At 43.4% G+C, this 22,176-nt stretch overlaps 1 protein-coding gene across 6 annotated transcripts in view; it reads left to right on the plus strand.

Moving 5' to 3' along the window:
- Positions 1-1,989: 1,989 nt before the first annotated feature.
- The window catches only part of LOC119825083 (amyloid beta precursor protein), a 220,324-nt gene continuing 200,137 nt past the window's right edge, over positions 1,990-22,176 (plus strand). For all 6 annotated transcript variants that reach the window (XM_038345714.2, XM_038345716.2, XM_038345717.2 and 3 more), the window contains exon 1: positions 1,990-2,196. In XM_038345714.2, the coding sequence (XP_038201642.1) occupies positions 2,140-2,196 (57 nt within the window). In that variant the 5' untranslated portion in view covers positions 1,990-2,139. The remainder of the gene's footprint in view (positions 2,197-22,176) is intronic.

The following is a 22,176-nucleotide window of genomic DNA, read 5'->3' on the forward strand; positions in this document are numbered from 1 at the left end:
TTTCAGATTTCTTAGTTCACCAACCTCCTTTTCCTAACTTTCAGAAGCCAGGAATAGGATGCTGAGTGTGTGTGTGTGCATGTGTGTATGTGTGCCGGAAGCCATTCTTAGATGATGTTCCTCAGGTGTTGTCCACTTCGGTTTTTTTTTCTTCTTTTGTTGTTGTTGTTTTTGAAGCAGGGTCCCTGTTGGCTTAGCGTGAATCTGTCTCTCGCCCCCTCTGAGATAGATACTAGCGTGACTGACATCTTAATATAGCTTCCAGGAAGGGAATTCACGTCCCTATGTTTGTATAGTTAGTACTCTGCAGACTGAGCTCTCTCCCTATCCTTTCCATGACTTTTGTAGGAAGTGAATGCTATAAATAATAAAAGCAAATATCGCATAGCAAATATTTGTTGTTACTTGTTAAGGACATTCAAAGGACATTCAGGACAAAAGAAAATTATATGCAGAGCTGGACAGATGGTATTTAGACGAGCTGGTAGATCAATGCTGACTTCTCAGAAAGGAAGGGGTGGGGACACATCCTCCCACCTCAGTAAAAGGGTTTCCCTGCTGTGAAAGAGCAGGGATTCTAATTTGCTTTCTGTTGCCGTGATTTAAAAAAAAAAAAAAAGATCAAAAGCAACTTGAGGATAAGGTTTATTTAGTTTACACATCTAATCACAGTCAATCTTGACGGAGAAATCAGAGCAGGAACTCAAGTCCGGAGCCTGAAGTAGGAGCTGAGGCAGAGGCCACCCTGGAAGCTGCTGACTGGTTTACACCTCATGGCTTGCTTGGCCTGCTTTCTTATATAACCCAGGATGGCCTGCCCAGGGCTGGCACCATAGCAATCAATAATCAGAATGTGTCTCCACAGACTTGCCTACAGGCTAACCTAATGGGAGTGTTTTTCTCAATTTAGGTTCTTCCCAGATGATCACAACTCACTTCAGGTTATTAAAAAGCACATTAGGTAAGGGGAAAGATAGAGGCCTCTGGGCCAGAAACTCACCCAGCATTATCCCCTGTCCTCTCACTAGCCTAGGGAGTGCCAGTCTTTGAGTCCGATGCTGCATCCGGTCAGAAAGGGTGGGTATCTGGATGGTTCTAGGTCATTCTAGCACAATTTATGTTAATCTAGGAGAAAATGGCATTAGAAGTTCTTTTCTGTGATTTAGGGAAGATACAAAAAAGAACAAGTTCAGGACAAAGTCCTTAGTGATGGAGGAGGAAAAGAGCCGTAGCTCAAGATCTTTTCCAGCTCAACTTTCAGCTCTTCTCCATGTTAGATTTTTACCTCACTGCCTCCTCCAATCCTGGATGCCTATCCCCTTCTCAGAAACCGCCCAAATCAAACAAAAATGCAACAGCAATTAAAATACCCCCCCCCCCCCCACACACACACTCCAAACATAAGGAAAACAGGTCGTTCTGCGCCCTAGGTCTCGCGCCCTTTTCTGGAGCATTCTAACGACAAAAATTCCAGGTTGCTGCGGGGTGTAGGTTGCCCTTCTGCAAAGAAATCCTATTGCTAATGTTGCGGTCTCGCGCCACCTCTCCAAACAGAGCAAAAGAACTGCGGATAAAAATGCATCGCAGTAGAAGCTCCTCAATCACATTCCAGAGAGGCCTGCGGGGGTCGGGTGACTCAAGCTCACGGGGACGAGCCGGGAGCGCTCCCGACTTTCCTGGAACCCAAACGTCCTAGGATTCACCTTTCCCGCCACTGCCGGTCTTCCCCGCCCCCCCCCCCCCCCCCCCCCCCCCGGGACCCAGATCAGCCCTCTCTTGATTCCCAGCGCCCAGGGGGATCGCGGGTTTCACAGCCCCTCACTGGTGCCCAGGACACCGCACCTGTGTGCTCCTGGCCTCGGTCGCCTCCCGTGGCGCACGGGCGCAGCTCCCCGGGGCTCCGCTAGGGGTCTCTCTCGGGTGGCGAGCCGGGTGGGCGGGATCAGCTGACTCTCCCGGCTGCGAGCCCAGCCGCCGCGCTCCAGCTCTGTCAGTTTCCTCGGCGGCGGGAGGCGAGAGCACCTAGAGCTCAGAGAGCGCGGGGGCTCCCGGAGACGGCGGCGGCGACGCGGACCCAGCCAGGGCGCGGCGGATCTCCTATTCGCACGCAGAGCACTCGGTGCCCCAAGCCGGATCACGATGCTGCCCAGCTTGGCACTGCTCCTGCTGGCCGCCTGGACGGTTCGGGCGCTGGAGGTGGGTGCCGCGCCTTGGGAAAGAGACGGGGGAGGCGGGCGCCGGGAAGATCTGATCCTCCCCACCACGGACCTTGAATCGGGAGAGGCGGGGGACAGTCACGGCTATCCCGCTCTCCGCCGCCCCCGCCTGCGGGTGCCTTGCGCACCGGCGTCTCTGGCCCAGCCCTATCCGGGGACGCGCTGCCCGACCGGTGGAGAGGGAGCGGGTGAGGCGCGGGGCTCCCCATATCCGCGCTAGTCCCGGTGAGGGTGAGGGGCCGAGCCCGAGCTCAGACCCTGACTCCTCCCTGCCTCGGGAGCGGGTCTCGGTGATTCGAGAGACACCCAGTTAGTGGGGGGAAGGGGACACGTGTGGAAAACTGAAAGCGCAGAGTCTCCGAATCTGGTGCCCCACGAGGAAATCACCACCCTTCCCCTTTTCTGGAGTCCTGGGGTGGAATGGGGGCAGCTCTGGACGCCGGGGTGCGCCTGGCTTCCCTTTCCTTCCCACCCCCGCCCGACTTCACTGCGAAGCTGGGCTTTGCTCCTGGCGGCCGCGGGCGGAGGCTGTGCCTGCGCAGCGACCCTCTCCGAAGTGGCGCGGGGTCGCGCACCGCCGTCCTCAGGCAAACTTTGTGCATTTCCGTCTCTCCCTTTTGTGTTAAGTTGCAAGTGATGGGAGGAATCGGAGAGCTGCGGCCACCAGGCACCGTCCTTCAGACTGGACGTCCGGGGCTCTCCCGTTGCACCTCCAGTTTCTCCCAGAGACCGAGAAGGTCCCCGGGAACAAAAGCCGCGACACCCCGCCCTCGCCGTCCAGGACGCGGCGGAGGAGCCCTGGTAGTTTGTGCGCCACCGCGGCTCCCTTCCCGGTGCTGCGCGTCAGTCCCTGAGGGCCTGGAGTGCTACTGGGGCCCCGCGGTCTCCCACCCCCGCATCACCACCGCCTAGGGCCAGTCCAGTGCGGGGCTGCAAAGTCCTCGCAGAGAGAGGGAGAAAAAGAGAGAGCAGAGTGAGGCGTGTGTCTGGAAAGGGCAGTGCCGGGTGGTGGGGAGGCTGGGGCTCCCTGAGCATCAAAAGAGGCGTTTGTCTGATTAAGGTGCGGCCTCCTCAGGGCAGTTCTGGGGACTTTAGCTTAGTCACCCCGGGGGATGCAGGATGCTGGGAAGGGTCCTCAGGGTCCTTTTTGAAAAGGGTACAGATAAAAGGCTTGAGTAGAGTGAAGATTAAGACGGAGAAGATGGCGCCTCTGCAGTGCAGCAAAGGAAAGCTGTGTGGAGGCTGCAGCCTGTGAAATCCACCCACCACTAGGTGTATACCAAGTCTTCCCCATTCATCCAACTCTCCAACATCCAGCAAAAGGGCTGTTTTTCTTTTTATCCAAAGACGTCTAGAAGTTGTTTGCGTGGCAGCTGGTTGTATTTCGCATCGTTTGTTCCCTTTTCGGCATCTGTGCATTTGCAATGTCCCTTCCCCACCAGACACCCCCTTTCCCCCACCTCATAGTAATTTTCCAAAATAGCAATTTCCGGATGAGTGCTTTCCTGTAATTCCGTGGGGACTGCCCAGGCTATCACACTAGTACGGTTTTTATTTATTTATTTATTTTTAGTCCTTAATTTACAAGGTCATTGAACTCCCCCCCCTAATTTTTTTTTAACCCACAAGTGGCCCCAGGATCTGGAAATCACCTCAGGTTGGTTAAAACAGGTCTTTTAGGAGTCTTAAGAATTTAGTGTTCCAGTTTTTTAAAGGCTGTTTAATCAAGGAAATTCTGATTTCTCCGATGACCTAAAATTTAAATTGTATTATCGTTCAGTTTTTCAAATTATCTTACTATATAAAGACACAATTAAGTAATTAAAAGCATAACTGTAATTTTTTAAGCTCATGTTAAAACTTATTTATTTTCCTTGAGCATTTTTTTAAACTTGTGTAAAGAGAGTCAGGATGTAGGCCAAGACGAGGTGGATTTTTTTTTTTTTTGGCTTATGCAATTGCATATCCATTTTCTGCCAACCATTTGGAGATTATCCTGTGGTTATTGTCACCTTTAAAGGGTGGATGTGAGAATCACATCAGTACCTTTTGTGAATCATTGGAAGGATAGGTAATTCACACTAATAAGGCATGACAGGGCCTTGCGCATCTCTGTGTCCACCGAAGCCACCGAAGGACGAGTTGGCTGCCTTTTGTAAATCACAGAAAATAGGTCTGCTGCAGGTGGCTCTGAAATAGAATCAAAGCGAACCGGGGCCGTGATGATGGAGCCTCCTCTTCCCGGGAACCCTCAGTCCCTGGTTTGACATCGTTTCCTGGTCACGCGGTTAAGAAACTGTGATGGACACACAACCTTGTTTGCTTGCTTGTTCAGCTCCGGTCTCCTGTGAGTTTTGTTTTCTTGTGTGGAGCTGATAACTACCCACTCGCCTTGGTAGTGGTGGTTCCTTCAGTCTGGAGACCTGCTGAGTGGTGCCGCTCTGAGGTGAAAGCCTGCACTCACACGGCAGTGAGGCTGAGATTTTGATAGGCCTCCACCGGGAGTCACCTCACCCGCTCCTGCTTGTCAGTGGGAAGCCATGATAACCGACTGGCTATAAACTCTTCGCTTCTTAGCATCCCCCATGACATTGGCAAGACCCTTAGTACTGCAGAGCGTTAAAAGACGGAACTGAAGAAATGAAGAGCTGCACACAAGATCACAACACTGAGTTAGATGAGACGAATTCAAAATAAACAGGGAAAACATGGCATCAGTTGCCTCCTGGTTTGAAGGAAGGGAAGTGAAGGGTCTCTCTTATGGTTCGAGGGCTCCTGTTTTAAGTTTACTGTTTATGGCACATCCATCTTGTGCATTTGTTTTATAATGAAGATTATCAGTCATCCTACACACAGAAGTGAATCAAGAAGTGCTTAATAAAATAATGTACATTACTTCTGCAAAAACGCTGCTGTTTTAAGATTTTCATTGCATCTTTCATTAATAAATTTCGTTTATGCGCTCTGTCCTCTATGTCAGTCTATGCAAGATGGACCTGCACGAATACATTTTAAATCTTAAGTTTCCAGAATGGAATGTTTATTTGACTGTCTATTTTGTTATTCACCTCCACTGGGTACTGAAGTATGTAGGGTGAATAAAACATGCCCATAATTATGAAATAGGAATGTTATATTCCAAAAAAAGAAAAGAAAAAGAAAGTACAAATTAAGGGGAAAAAAGTACCCAGTAAGTGGTGTACTGAGAATGTGGTACAGGATAAATACCTATAGCTAAAAAGATTATAGGGATGATAGAATTGGATAGTCCTGGGGCATTTCCTCATTTCCTGCTTGTAAGTTCCCAGCCAGGTTTGTGGTCCAGGCCTGGGGAAGGAAGGTTAAGTATTCGCGTGGCCGTATTTGTTCACATACAAACACCAGTGTGTGTGCAGGGTCTTTGTCTTATCTGTGTTCTTTGAGCTTGCTCCAGAGCCAGGCACAGATAAGGCTTTGCATAATGAAAGAAAGAGCAAGTGTGGGATTCAGTTCGATTCACCGTCTTATCTATTCATTAGGGGAATTTTTATTGTTTTATTTTTAGACCAAATCCTGTTTCAGCTCTGACCATCTTTTACATAAACGCCAACTGTCCTTTTCTTCACGGAGCTTCCATTCTTCTGGGGAGACGGAAAATAAACAGAAGCTGTGACAGCTATAGGTTGGACTCTGGAGCTGGGTGGAGAATCAGAAACAAGGAGGGAGGTCATGGCTAAAAGCAAACCAAGACATAGCCTCAGCACCAAGCTAATCAGGCCAGTAAACGATAACAGGGCACCTCCCTCTGCAGCAATGAGCAGCACTGGGTGAATAACTTCCTTCCCTCTGCAGCAACGAGCAGCAGCGAAGGGCTAATCAACTTTTTAAAGAGGCTTCTATAAGGAATATGGTTTTGTTAATCATGAGTTCCCAACCTTGTTTGCACGGCAGACTTGTGGAGGTTTTCTTGTTTAGTTTAGTTTAGTTTTGTTTGTTTGTTTGTTTGTTTTTGTCTCTTTGTTTTTCTGTGTTTGTGCCTGTGTTGGGATCAAATTTGGAGACTTCAACAAGATGGACAACTACTGTACCACTGAATGACATCCCATTCCAAGGAATCACGAATAAAACAAAACAATAAACAAAAACTCAAGAGTGTTGCCAGGATTCTACCTGCTGCATCAAATAGAAATCCTTGAAGGAAAAAAAAAATCCATTAAGAGAAAAAAAAAAGGAAAGAAAATCTCTGGGCAATTTTAAAATAGAAGCAGGGATTTGGGGACCAGTTACAGATGGACCATTTTGAACCACATTCAGGATTCATTAGGCTGTTCTGCAAACAAAGACGCCAAGTAATGCCATGGAAGCTAGGGTGTGCAAGAAGCAGGGAGAAGGGCAGAAGAAGCCCAGGACATGTTTCCATCCTGTTTATCTCTCCTCAGAGCCGTTACATCTTGACATTACCTATGTAGCCAAGACTACGGTCACATCCCACTTCCTGGTCTAGATGACCTTGTGGTCCAGGAGGGTGCGTGCCCCACATAGCACACACCTGCATTTGTGAGGGCCTGGACAGCAGCCAGTGCTCTGTTTTCAGTTTCCAAACCCTAACCTGATTTAGGGTTTTGGTTTTCATTCTGTTGTTTTTGTTTACTTGACGGTGACATCTTTTCCTTTTCATAGTAGGATTCTAGACACAAACCGTGGAATGAGGATTGATAATAAATACTGTCTTTTGCAAGCGCTCGTGAGCACTGTAACCTTCTGCAGCATACGTTTTGTGTCCCACTCTCACGAGTGGGTGGGAGGTGGATGGCAGGCTGACAAGGCTAAGGGGAGGGAATGAGCATGCTCGCTGAATGAGAAGCAAGTTTAAGAAATTACCTGTATTGTATTACAGACTCTGTGGAGACGCTCCTGAAGGGAAATGTTATATAGCTCTTTCCTTAGTTTAACATGGATTGCTTTGGGGAGAGACTATTTATTATGAAACACAATGTTCAGTATTTTTTTTTTCTTCAGATTGTTTTGTCCAGTAGGTTTGACTGACACCACCTTTGAGATCAGAATTCACCCAATGCTGGACTAGAATGTCTGCTGTAGTAACTTATTTTAAAACAGATATTTAAAATTTTATTGATTTATTTGTTTAATTTGTTTATTTTGCTACTAATTTTTGAAGAAGCCATATGTCATGGAATAGCTAGCTATTACAGAAGAGGTTACAGAAAACTTGGGTTCATAGGTATTCAGTCTTAGCTGCAGTAGTGGGCAAAGAAGATTTTTTTTTAAGATTTATTTTGTTTGGTTACTTTTTTATTTTTTGAGATGGGGGTTTGTGCTGTCTGGTTTCTGTGGATTTGACACAAACTAGAGTTATCTGGGAAGGCAGTCCCTACATTGAGAATTGTCTCTATCAGATTGGCCAAGAGGCAAGTCTGTGGTGGGGCATTTTCTTGATTTATGATTGATGTGGGAGGGCCCAGCCAACCACAGGTGGTGCCACTCCTGAGCACCAGGGTAGTCCCTGGCTGTGTGCAAACTGTGGGGCGGGAGCTACTGTACAGCACTTCTCCGTGGCCTCTGTTTTAGTTCCACCTCCCAGTTCCTACTTGAGCACCTGTTCTTGGTCCTTGATGATGGGCGGTCATATGAGTGTGCGATGTCGTAAATTCTTTCCTCTGCAAGTTGCCTTTGGTCACAGTTTTATCACAGCAACAGAATCCAAGTTAGGGCAGGTTCCACTGTGTTGCTGAAACTGACCTTGAACTCCTTGCTTCGAGTCATCCTCCTGCCTCAGCCTCCTGAGTGGCTGGACTACAGATTTGTATGACTGTACCTCTGTGTAGCTATACAGATTGAGCTAAAATTAGTGTATATCATGAAACAAGAAAGCAGAGAGTGCTTTAAAAATTTGTATTATCATTTTAAAATTTTGTGGAGCTACCTATGGAGACTACAGTCCTTGAATCTCTCTGAGGTTACAGGTGGGTGTGAGACAACTGAAAGAACAGAAGTGCTCTTAACCCCTGACCCATCACTCTAGGCCCCCAAGAAGAGAGATTTATTTTTTTTTAAAGCCTATCTCTTCTGTGGAAAGAACTGGAGTGAGCATTAAGAACTGTGATGTCAGGTGGATGCTAGGCTAGTCGCGTTGAACCATGGAGTGTTTCTCAGATGCGTAGGAAGGGTAACACTTCACATCTCTTTCTGCTGCTGCAACACAATACCCCAGGCATTGTGTTTCCTCAAAAGAGGAAAGTTTACCTTGGCTCGCAGTTTGGGAGGTATCAGTCCACGATTGGCTGATAACATATGTCTGGGCCTGTTGTGAGGCAACAGACGATGGCCGAGAATGCGTGATGGGTCCAGATGCTCCTGTCATGCTGGTCTGCGTAGAAACAAACAGGAAAAGGGAGACCAGCGTCCCAAGGTCCTCTCCAAGGGTATGCCTCCAGTGACCTAAACATTTCCGAGAAGTTCCCGCCTCTTAAGTGTCCCACTACCTCATGACAGTGGCCCTCTGAAGACTAAGCTTTTATCCCTGGCCTTTGGGTCATATTTATGATTGAAACGACAGCACATGCGGCTCTGGAGACCAAATAGGAGCCAGATAGCTTGAGCATTCTGGGGCCTCTCTCCCTGGGATATTGGCCATGGTTAAACTGCTGTGCTTTTGTAAATGTGGATAGTAGTTGTTTATCATTGCTGAGGGTTAAATTGTTTAATGTATAATATATTTAAGTGGATAAATTAATGTATGTTAATATGTAGCTTGATTGTACCATCATAACTAAGTGTTGCTGATTTTATTGAACAGTAGAAAATGAATATATTTTCCTCATCCATAGTTACAGAAAGCTAAAATAATCTTCATGGTATTTTACTTAGAGCAATTAACTTATTGTCTAATTAAGCATAAAAGAAAACTTCTACAAGAATCAATGAGTGAGCCGGGCGGTGGTGGCACACGCCTTTAATCCCAGCACTCGGGAGGCAGAGGCAGAGGTAAACGGATCTCTGTGAGTTGGAGGCCAGCCTGGTCTACAAGAGCTAGTTCTAGGACAGGCTCCAAAGCCACAGAGAAACTCTGTCTCAAAAAAAAAAAAAAAAAAAAAAAAAAAGAATCAATGAGTGTACCCAGGTGTGGCACATGCCTGTAATCCCAACTCTGAGGAGATAGTGCGAGAATGAGAGAGATTGACAGGTCCAAGCAAGCTTGGGATACATGGCAAGACTGTGTCAAAAAATTCCAAAAAATTGATTCTACTATGGAACAGCATAGGTAAAAGTTTTTTAAACACCTGTTATAAAATACCATTTATTACATATGTGATTTTATCTTGGTTGGATTTTTTTAATATTAGAATAATTCATATCATGCTCATTGAAGAATTTAAGCACAGAATTGTGCTGGGTTTATAAAAATGGAAAATGCTCATTTTTAATGCAGTGTATGCTAGCATCCTTCTATGTGTTTAATATTTAATCAGTTATGCACTGGCTTGATTATTAATACAGTTATTAACTGGACGTCTTCGGGTGTGTGAGGAGCTGTGGACAGGCTTAGTTTAGTCTTCAGCTAAATCTTCTCTATAACAATGAATAATCAGACTTTGTCATCAAAGCAGAAGATTCAAGTGCCAGCCAAAGAAAGTTGGTCCTAGCTTGGACAGCTCAATCAGTTTTCATTCAAGATAGGACACAACTCAAAATGAGTTTAAATAACTGTTACATTAGGGCGATCACATCCTTAAAAAATGTCTGTAATCTGTGACTCAGAAACACACATTGAAATATCAGCAGGTTTGCCCATGTGCTGCCAGTTCCGCTCTCTGTGTCAAAATTAGTCTAATGATATTTGAAACTTTAAGGACCTAAATCTGAGGGTTCTGTGCTTAGATTATGTGTGCCAACAACATGGAAGGAGCAAGAAGCAAAGGCCTTAGGAGTCCAATGAGTTCTTATTGGCCAGCCATGTATTTAGTATTTGGATAGAGGCTGGTTCTAGCTGGAACTACAGAATCCACATTTACTTTTCGCCTTACTTAGAGTAGTTACAGGGAGAAAGGGGAGAAGGTCTCAGAACCTTAGGTGTAGGGTCAGTGAGCACAAACAAGAAATGAGTAAATGTAACACATTAGAAATGTTTTTTTGTTTGTTTGTTTGTTTTTTCGAGACAGGGTTTCCCTGTAGTTTCTAGAGCCTGTCCTGGATCTAGCTCTTGTAGACCAGGAGGGCCTCAAACTCAGAGATCCGCCTGCCTCTGGCTCCCAAGTGCTGGGATTAAAGGTGTGCGCCACCACCGCCCGGCTTAGAAATGGTTTTGTAGACCGTGAATCTTGAGCTGAGTACATCAGTGGACATGAACTTGAATCTCCTTCTTTTCAGATGGTCTGTTTTTTTCTTCTCTAGTTCAAAAGATATTTCAGATTAAAAATTTAACTCTGCAACTATGAAAAATTACTTTTTTGTGATTTCATGGTTATGAAATTGTTCTTTGTCTGGTTCTTTTACTCAGAGAATCAAATTTGTCCTGTGCTCTCGGCTTCTAGAGAGACACATACTGTCTTTATCTTCACTGGAAACAGAGAAACAGGGAGGCTTTCTAACTGATAGTGATAAATTACTCTTCAGCAGGAGAGGACACTTAGGAGAGTAGGAGATCCGTCAGAGAAAGTCATTTGTGTTAAGTGAAGAAATGTTTTATTGCTCTTGTTGCTTTGCTAAATTTCTAAGCTTTAATGACAGTCATATATCTTAACCCCATGGAGACATTTCGCAAGACAATAAACAGGACGCTTAATCTTACCCTGGAGGTATATTTGTGTGTTTAAGATCTGCCCTTTCATCCTTTGTTACCAAAATCTCATTTGTCCAGGTTTGCTTTGTTTGCAAGCCTACTTTTTAAAAAATTCATTAAAATTAGAATTAATGTTTCATTAATACACATTCCTAGATGACTGAAAATTATTATTAAAGACATTGCAATGTGTATATTCATTGTGCACAGGACTGCGCCACACGAGGACATTTTCACATTTCATACATGTGCTACCTGTGATTATATTCTCCACTCCCCTCCCTTCCCTTCTTCCCCACCCCCTCCTTCCTCCAGGTTCCCTTTTCCCAGTTAGCTTCCTTGGCCCCCTCTAGGCAATTTCTCTTCCTCTTCTGCACTTGTTTTTACACTGCCACAAGCTCTGGGAACTGCAGAGCAGGAGAAAGCATACAAAATACTTCTTGCTGAAACGGGCCTAATTAGCAGTATGATAGTTAATTCTATTTTCCCCTGTTTTCTTGCAAACAGTATAATTTCATTCCTTATGACTGAAAAAAAAAAACTCCACTGTGCATGTACACCACATTTTCTTTACCCATTCCTCTGTTGGACCCTGGGTTGGTTCTGTCGCTTAGTTATTGAGACCTTTTCTGCAATAAACATTAATACGTCTGCATATATGTAATTGGTATTTTACAGTAACATTAATGAAGCAGTATAAATTTATTTTTGTTGTTGTTCTCTGTGCTTGGGATTGAACTCAGGGCGTAGTGTATACTAAGTAGGCATTCTACCACTGAGCCATAGCCCTAGTCTTAAATTTTCTTTTTAAAAGATTGATGATGGTTATCAGGAGATTTGACCAGGCGGCGTGGTACACACCTTTAATCCCAGCACTCCAGAGTCAGAGGCAGATGGATCTCTGTGAGTTCGAGGCCAGCCTGATCTGTAGATCAAGTTCCTGGACAGCCAGGGCTACGCAGAGAAACCTTGTCTTGAAAAACCAAATACAAAAGAAAAAGAAAAGAAAAGAAAAGATTGCTGGTTAAGGTTAGAACCTAGTTAGATGAGTCTCGTCACAGCGGCTTCACAGCTGTGTGCCTCCTCGTTCCTCTTTCCCACTGGATTTCATTCTTAAGAGAAAGTAGAATGGTGTTAGCGCTCCGGACTCGGTTGTTAATCCTTACCTGCTCCTGTTATTGGATGAAGTTTCAAAGCACAATTACTTTAAAAAAAAAAAAGTTTCTTACATTGTGTAGCATAATTTATAGGCAAAGGTGATGGGGGTAAATAAACATAATTTCTCAGCCATCTGCAGTGTTTAAGTCATTCAGTAAAGTCGAGACTGAAACTACAGTTTCCCAAATGAAAAGCCCCATTTTATAGCAGATATTCCCCAGCCTGATGTTTAATCGCTAGTGTGGCATGTCTAGAGCAAGTATAGTATTACCACTCCAGTATATTAGCTCGAGATGAAATGTTCTCCAGACTCTCCATAGAAATGTCCAAATCTGAAGATTAATTTTTGAGAATATTTCATTCTCAGGTACTTGCATATTAAGTTATGTAACTACATTGAAGATTAAAATCCAGTTTTTGTAGAGAAGCTTCTGACTAAACTTTCTTGCCCCGTATATTAGTTGCTTTTTTGTTTTTGTGATAAAATACTGGGACAAAAGCTACTTAAGGCAGAACCTTCCTTCCCCATTCTGGATATTAAACCCAGGGTCTCATGTGTGCCAGGCAAGTGTTCCCCAAACTGTTATATCCCTAGTCTTGAAAGAAGGTTTTATTTGGCTCGCAGGTTGAGGGTGCATATATATATTCCCATGACCAGGAAGTGGCAGGGATAAGAAACCGACAGTCACCTTACATCCATACTGAGGAAGCAGAGAGGTAAATGCGGGTGCTCAGCTTGCGTTCTTTCAGGCACGCTGCCATGGCAACCACGTAATGGTACCACCCACATTCAGGATGGGTCTCCCTTCGCCTTTTAAACTCTCTGGAAGCACACCCACAGACACACCCAGAGTCAAACTTCCTGGTGATTCTAAATCCAGTCAAGCAGACCATCCCGTTCAGAGGGGCCTTGATGCAAGTGGGTTTGTTGAGAAAAGAAAAATGCATTCTTTCTTTGTCCATCAGGAAGCAGCAAGCGGTGCACAGGAGGCTAGATGTTTATTTGGGGAAGACGAGGAGGAGAACTCTACCCGGAGGTGTGTTGTGGGTTAATATTCTAGGTAGATTGTTTTGAGTGTGTCTGGTAAGATCACAACCCTGAGGTGAGCTGAGGTATCCGAACTGTCATTCACTGTAATGTGGAGGAATGACTTGGAGCTGGGGTCTGCTCTAAGGCAATTAAATATTACAAATGAAAGTGGGGACTAGGGGAATATTAATATTGATCGTGCTCATACTGCTTTCTGTAATTGATTGTTAACGGCAATGCCTTACGTCTAGTACTACAAAATAGCTGATACATACTTTCGAGGAGTACTGTAGAAATTCTGCAGTGCAGCGATGAAGGATAGCATGGTGAGGTGCATGGTAGATGGGCCGATGGGTGAAGTGATTTCTGCTCAAGAGTGAACTGAGTACAGATGCCTAGAATCCGTGTAGAGGCTAGGCGCATGGCACGTTTGTTTCTGTGACTTCCGTGCTGGGAAGGTGGAGTCGGGAGGGTCCTGGTGATGTACTTGCCAGCCAGTCCAGCAGAAACGTGAGCTCCGGGGTCAGTGAGTGACTCTTTCAAAAACTAAGGTGGGCAGTTACGGAAGATGTTGACCTCTACACAAGCATCCAGACAGGTCTAGTGCATGCTCTCACTCTACACAGTTATATGCATCCTCATAAAAAAAAGTATACAAGTTTGATCCTGTATATATAATAGAGGCAGTTTCTTTTTATGTTTTAAAGATTATGAACAAGGATACTTTTCTAAAATTTCTATAAACGTTGTCAGTAACTTAATATCATTCATTCACGGCTCTTCAGGAAATGTAGTAGCTGTGCTCTTCCCACCTAAAAAATACCCTCACCCCTTTAATTGAGGCAAGATTTTGCAGTGTTGGTTTGGTTAGCCTCAAACTCACCATGTAGCCCAGGCAGGTCTGTATGCTTCATTCTCTTGCTTCAACCTCTTGAATTCTGAGTAAAAGGTTTCTATACCCCAGTATTAAGCCTCTCCACTGACGGAGCCAATCAAACAGAGCCAAATTAAGAATTAAAAAGTCCAGGTTTAATCTGAGCAAAGCATTCCTGATTGACTACAGGGGAAGAAGAAAAACCCACAGAGACCACATGGTAGATTGGGGGGCTTTGTCTTAAATAACCTGTGGGCATGGTCTCAGGCATCTCCGGGGGAGGAGCCACAGATGGCGGCCTTTCTCAGGGATGGGGTTTGGAAATTCTAAACTTGGGTTACTTACAGGCTTGTGCCACCAATCTTACAATGTATTCATCAGTCTTCTGCTTTATTATGATAATATTGGTTGAAAGTTCCTAGAAATGATTTCAAGTAAGATTTAGAAAGAAAATACTGTATACTGTAAATTGCAATTAAATTATGTGACCATCAAAGAGAAAATTACTTTGTCATTGTCAGCGTTTACTTTGGTGACTATTTATTTGCTCATGTTTTCCATTTGTCACCTAATAACTCCTTTTGAGTTGAGTGGAAACTCAACAAGATGATTCAACATTGTGTGAATTCTGTTACTTGGATTTTCTAAAGAAATTGTACAAATTATACTTTCCTTGGCCAGGCAGTGGTGCCACACACCTTTAATCCTAGCATTCAGAGGTAGGTTGACCTCTGAGTTCAAGGCTAGCCTGGTCTACAGAGCAAGTTTCGGGACAGCCAGGACCTCACAGAGAAACCTGTCTTTAAAAGAGAAAAAGAAAGGGAGGGCGGAGGGAATCAGAAAAGAAATTGTACTTTCTAATGGTTGAAATCCATTGCTACTTAATTCCATTAAGTTGACAAGCATTGGAAATTTAATTGAGGTCATTATGATTAACCTTGTATCTTTTTACTGTTTGTTCAATGTTTTTATAAAATGTTTTTTTAATGGTTTATGTCAAGTGTTAAATCCTTTTGCACCAAAGGTTTCAGGAGATTTAGGTTTGCTAAAAGTAAACTGAACCTTTTTTTTTTTTTTTTTTTTTTCCCTGTCAGAGTCTCACTGTATAGTTCTGTTTGTCCTGAAACTCACCCTATAGACCAGGCTGGTCTCAAACTCAACAGAGATCTGCCTGCCTCTGCCACCTGAGTGCTAGGATTAAAGACACATGTTATAATGCCCAGCTAAATAAGAACTCTTGATGTGGAAGTGGCTTACATTTTGCTGTTAGCTGAAGAACTATGAAGGGCCCTACTTGCAAGAGCAGTATTATTCAGTGAAGAACGAGAGGAAGAAATCCCTGAGGGAAGCCAGAATAATTTGACTATGGTTCAAACATTGGAAGAGAAGCCTGCTGGCCAAAGATGGCTCCACCACTGAGTAATTTATCAACATAGCTGTCAGAGCTGCCCAGGACCAAAATAATGAAGGATGAAGCATCCTAGAGGGTATACTGGAATTTACTTACTTGCTTTACAGATTCTCTTCTCTTATTTAGTACATGTTTATTAGTACTTGGAGAATTTCATGCATGAATACAGTGGTTTTTCCTTTTGGTCATGGTCATCACCCATTCCTCACCTAATTCCTCCCAGATCCATTCCCTTTCCTTCCCATCCCCCCAAACGTTTTGTTGTCCCTATACTCACGGATGTGGGGTCATCCACTAGAGTGTGATCCACCTGCCACTTAAAGAAAACTGACTCTTCCTCTTCCAGAAGCCATGGACTGGCAGTAACTCCTCAACCGGGAGTGAGTCCCTTCACCTCCCCATCCATACTGGAGTGCTGACCGGCTTGATCATATGCAGTTCTTTCACAGACAACCACGCCTGCTATCTGTTAAGGTTGCAGTAGTCTTGCCATGTTTAGAGAATAGTTTTATCCTGGTCTTCCATGACCTTTGGCTCTTAAAACCCTTACCCTCACCCTCCCCTTCTGTAAAGGTCCCTGAGCCTTGGGGTAAGAGAGTGTGATAAAGATGTTCTGTTTGTGGCCAAGCACTGTATTGAGATTTAAATAAAGAATGGGGATCAGAGTCCCCTGTTTCATCGTATTTCTGTTGGAATGTTTCACTTTTGTGACCTGGACTTAGGCTCAGTTTTTCTGCTTGTGAACTTCCGAGGGTCATGTTAGTAAGGACAAGATGAGAGAATTGTTGAATGTGTTTCTCTTGTGTGTAGGTTTCTAGTTGTATTTATTGATTTCATAAATAACTAATGAGATGTGGAAACATCAGTATCAGTCTCTTTTCTGGAGAAGAACAGACATTTGATAAAATATTCCAAGGGTTAATTATCATATGTTAAATTATTTATAATTTTGAAATAACCTGGAATGTTGACTCATTACTCATTGGCTCATTCATTTCAGAGTTTGAACACATATTACCTAGTCCCAAGTCCCTGATTCTGTTGTCAGCAAAGGAGTTCAGGTAAATGCTGAAGTTTTAATGGGATATTTGGGTTTGGAGGTCACATGTTCTATACCTACTCCAAATTATCTTAGGGACTTTGAATATCATTTTAGTGATGCTGACATCAACAGAAAGTGATCTTTTTAAGACTAATTTACTACTCAATAATTTTCCTTCCTTGCTTACATTTTTTTTTTTTTTAAAGAAATTGTTCATCCAAGGACATGTACAAGATGGCTTGTGTTTCAGCAAGAGTCCTCGCTGGAATTTTTGTGGTGCTGTATTTGGAGAAGTAACATTCTGTACCTTGTTAGCCTTGTTAATTCCACAGTCTAATGGAGAAGAAAGAAGTAGAGAAAGAAATAATTAGCCATATTATGTCAAAAACTACAATAAAAGAATGTATAATGTCCTCACAGAGATAGCCAAGACCCTTTTAAGAGGATTTCAAGGGTAAATGGAGCAGAGTGGGGTATCCGGAGATGCAGAACAGAAAGGAGGTAGAAAGTCCAAAGGAGAAACCATGGGAACGTAGATGAAGAAACGGTAGAAGATTTAGAGCTGCAGGGGCCCTTGATGAAATTTAACTTAATTTTCTGAACAACAGATTTGTTGCCTGTGTGCAAAATAGGAAAACAGAAGCATGACTTTCAAACAACTCTTATTACAGATAGTGTGGAAATAGAAGCTCCAGTCCACTGTGAGGAGCCAGGGATGGCATTGTTCCATGCCAGCACTCCCCTGGAGTCATCTTATCTCAACAGTTCTCTGGCCTGGACCTGACTCCTAGTTTGAACTGTCCAATAAAACTATCATAGAACTATTAAATCCACTTTGAAATTCCAAGTAGCCACATAAAAATGTAAAAGAGGACCAGGTCAGTGGTAGAGTGCATGTGCAATTTTATGACGAACACAGATTAATAATAGATGATAGATAGGTAGATGATAAATAAGTGATTGATCGATAGACGATAGATAGATAGATAGATAGATAGATAGATAGATAGATAGATAGATGATAGATAGGTAGATAGATAGATAGATAATTTTTCCTTGTCAGGAAATCCAAAATATTCTTTCACCATGTAACTCATATAAGGCTAATTATGAAATATCTTACATTTTAAATATCGTGTCTTTAAAGTTTTATCCATTGTGCATATTTTAATTCAGATCAGTCAGGTAGTTTCCATATTGGAGAGTGGAGCCTATAAGACTGACCATTTTTGCTGCCTTGCCCAAGAGACTCACCTGGAGAAGGTGGAATCCATCAAGCCTCCCTAAGCCCCTTCATTTTTCAGATTAAGAAGACGAGATACAGGGATGCTGCATTACTTAGAGTCACGTGACTGTCTCCGCCAGGAGCCCTCTTGTTGGACTCTTCTCTTTCATCACTCTTCCCTTTTTTAGGTCTGAAGACAGACACTAAAAAGAAATCCCACACTAGCTCAGAATTGAGTATAATAAAGGGTCATTTATTTAGGGATAGACTCACAGATCACAGTCCTCTGCTCGAATGGGAAACAGCAACCGAATCCCGCCGCTGGAAGAGAGACTAGATTCAGGCTTTACATCGGCATATATAGTATAAGAGGCCACACCCAATTGGGCGGGTAACTTAGAGGCTACTGGCTGAAGGATTTCCTACAGCATAGGTCTGTGTTGTTGTATTCCTTAATCCATTAGGGATGCTAGATGTTAGATATTGAGCCAGGTGTCTTAAAAACATTTTGGTATACTCAGATAAAGGCACCATTTGGTTTGGCAGAAACTGTTTTGAGCAAGGTAGGTAGAATTTTGGTTGAAATGTCAACTGCCTACTTACAGGAAGGGAGATACGCTGTTACCATGTGAAATTTACTATATATTTGGGTGTCTAAACACAAACCGATGAATTGTATTTAACTCTGTTTTTGGAAATGTCAGGGTTAAGATCATATATATCATATATAAATAAATGTAATATATAAATATGTAATATATATAATTTCCTTCTGTTGGAAGGGTGTGTGTGTGAATGCGTGCATGCATGCCTGTGATCGTGCTCTTCTTACTCAGTTATACTTAAAGTATGATGCTTTTCGACAGGTTAAGTGCAGTGCAGTTCTGGCATGTAAAGTATTCCCAGAATGTAAGCCAATGTGGAAACTTACTGGCTTGGTATGGCAGGTCCAGGAAGGGGAGGCACAGTGTAATTCTGTGGAGTGCTCCTCCTTGCAAACTATTTGTTCTTTGGTGTGAAAACATGCTTGACGGGTGAACTTTCACAGCTGGGAGGTGCTTTTTCATCTTTCCTAAACTATTTATCAGCATGGGTGTCGGAGATTGTGCAAGAGAGCCTTGAAGAGAGTTTACATTTATTCATGTGACTTAGTACAGGGATCGTAGAGTTAAAGTTAGAAGCTTTCTGTTTGTGTGTTGGGACTAATTCTCTTTCTCCATGGCCAGGATTTACCTGCAAAGGAATTTCCGACCTTTAAACATGTTTAGTTTATGTGTTTGCTTTATTTCCTGGTGCAAGTCATTAGATCCTGCCTATGGTGATTTATGTGGCTAGACTTAGAAGTTTCACGGCTTGTAGCAATCAGACAAAAACACAGTGATATGACTGAGTCCGTAATTCTAGCCAACGCCAGGAGGTTCAGGGCAAACAGGAAAAGAAAAAGAATAGAGAGTCTTCCATTTTCTTTGGTAGTTGCACATGAATTTTAAACTCTTAAAAAAATCTACAGTTTCAAAACAGCTTTTGGTAGTGTGTGTTAGCAATTAGAACAAAGGTTTTGAGCCTTAAGATGTTTGTGGGAGTCATTTTGAAGTATGTTTAAGTTGGATTTTGAGAAAAGTATACTGACCCTTGCTGGGGTGGCACAGGCCTCTCACCTTCTTCAGAGAATGACAGAAGGATTGAGAGCCCTGAAGTCTGCTTCAGCTACAGCGTAAGAAGGCTAACAAGGGCAACTCGGTGACATGGGTCTCAAAATTGGAAGTGAAGAGAAGGGGGCTGGGAATACAGCTGAAAGGCAGAGATTTGTCTAGCATCTGTGATGCCCTATCTTGTTGGACCTTCTTTTCTGCCGCCAACCCCAAATCATGACATGGAGACTTACATTTAATTATGAAAGTTTGTCCTTTAGCTCAGGCTTGTCCCCAACTAGCTCTTATAATTCAAATTTCTATTCACCCAAGTCCTGCCACGTGGCTCGGTTACCTCTGCTCTGTACCTTCTGTCTGATTTGTTCAGAGTCTCAGTGACTTTTCTCTGCCTCTCTTCTTCCCAGAGCCCTCTTTGTCCCCAGAAGTCCTGCTTACCCTCTTCCTGCCTAGCCACTGGCCATGCTGCTCTTTATTAAACCAATCACAACTTATCTTCACAGTGTGCAAATGTCACACAATGGCTCTCTGTTTAAAATCTCCAATATTAGGGGAGAATAAAAACATAACTGTAAGTTCATTGCGGGAAAGTAAGAAAAAGTATACAAAAGCATGTGTTCTATCCACAAATGCTTTTTTATATCATATTTGAAAGCATTTTTGCAATTAGACTATAAATTACTTCATATTTGGTTTGTCATTTTTTAAATTTTTTTCTCATTTTTTTTTATTAAAAATTTCCATCTCCTCCCCTCCTCCTCCCCCTTCCCTCCCCTCCCTTCCACCCATACCCCCACTCCACCCCTCTCCAAGACAAAGAGCCATCAGGGTTCCCTTCACTATGTTAAGTCCAAGGTCCTCCCAGCTCTGCCTAAGTCCAGGAAGGTGAGCAACCAAACTGACAAGGCTCACAGTGAGCCCGTCCATGCTGTAGAGTTCATGCTCATTGCCGTTGTCTTTGGTTTCTCAGTCTTCCTCCACCGTCAGCCACATTCAGAGAGTCCGGTTTGGTCCCATGTTCCATCAGTCCCATTTCAACTGGACTTGGTGGTCTCCCGTTAGATCTGTCCCACCGTCTCAATGGGTAAATGCACTCCTCACGGTCCTGACTTCCTTGCTCATGATCTCCCTCCTTTTGCTCCTCATTAACCCAATTAAAAAATGGGGCACTGAACTGAACAGAGAATTCTCAACAGAAGAAGTTCGAATGGCCAAAAGACACTTAAGGTCATGCTCAACCTCCTTAGCAATCAGGGAAATGCAAATCAAAACAACGTTGAGATACCATCTTACACCTGTCAGAATGGCTAAAATCAAAAACACCAATGATAGCCTTTGCTGGAGAGGATGTGGAGTAAGGGGTACACTCATCCATTGCTGGTGGCAATGCAAACTTGTGCAACCACTTTGGAAAGCAGTGTGGAGGTTTCTCAGGAAATTTGGGATCAACCTACCCCAGGACCCAGCAATCCCACTCTTGGGAATTTACCCAAGAGATGCCCAATCATATTACAAAAGCATTTGTTCAGCTATGTTTATAGCAGCATTATTTGTAATAGCCAGAACCTGGAAACAACCTAGATGCCCTTCAGTGGAAGAATGGATGAAGAAAGTGTGGAATATATACATATTAGAGTACTACTCGGCGGTAAAAAACAATGACATCTTGAATTTTGCATGCAAATAGATGGAAATAGAAAACACCATCCTGAGTGAGGTAACCCAGGCCCAAAAAGATGAACATGGGATGTACTCACTCATAATTGGTTTCTAGCCATAAATAAAGGACATCGAGCCTATAATTCGTAAAAAATCCTAGAGAAGCTATATAAGAAGGTGAACCCAAAGAAAAACATATAGTTATCCTCCTGGATACTGGAAGTAGACAAGATTGCCGGACAAAAAATGGGAACATGGGGGTGGGGTGGGATGGGGGGATGGGGGGATGGGGAGAGAAAAGTGTGAAGTGGAGGATGGGAAGAGCTTGGGGGGAATAGGATGGTTGGGATATAGGAAGGGTGGATATGGGAACAAGGAATTATATATCTTAGTTAAGGGAGCCATTCTAGGGTTGGCAGAGACTTGACTCTAGAGGGGTTCCCAGGTGTCCAGGAAGACGCCCCCAGCTAGGTCCTTGGGCAGCTGAGGAGAGGGTGCCAGAAATGTCCAGATCCTATTGCCATACTCATGAATATCTTGCATATCACCATAGAACCTTCACCTGGCATTGGATGGAGAAATGGTTTGTCATTTTTATCATTAAATTTCAGCCATTGTAAATTCTTTGTAATTAGAAAATTTAATGAATGCATTAATTTGTTTAAAGCAACTGGAGCTATTCACTTGTACATATTTTTGTTGTTATTATTAATTTAATAATTGATGCACTAGTAACATAGGGAAGGTCTTCATGTACTAAGTGCCTGGTGATGCTCTGATTATTATTTATTGATCTAAATTGCTGCTGTGTTCACCCTTTAGCTATAATATAGTACTTAAGGAAAACGAGATGAGCAGACATCATAAACACTAAGAGGAACAATAATAAGAAAACAACCCGACCTGCCGACAGAAACAAGCAGTCCTCCCATCCAATGGTGCTATGAGCACTTGTCTAGGTACAAGTGTGTCTGTAGCAAGGTTTTAGGCTTGGCAGGCAAAAATAGCTGGGACTTCAGTGTAGACATTAGCGAGATTACGGTTTCAGTTTACTAGAGCCATTCAGTGGGAACATAATTGGGCTGTATGATTTCACAAATGTAAATAGAACATCGTCTTTCCCATGTCCTTGC

The sequence above is a fragment of the Arvicola amphibius genome, chromosome 10 (assembly GCF_903992535.2).
Source record: "Arvicola amphibius chromosome 10, mArvAmp1.2, whole genome shotgun sequence".
Lineage (NCBI taxonomy): Eukaryota > Metazoa > Chordata > Mammalia > Rodentia > Cricetidae > Arvicola > Arvicola amphibius.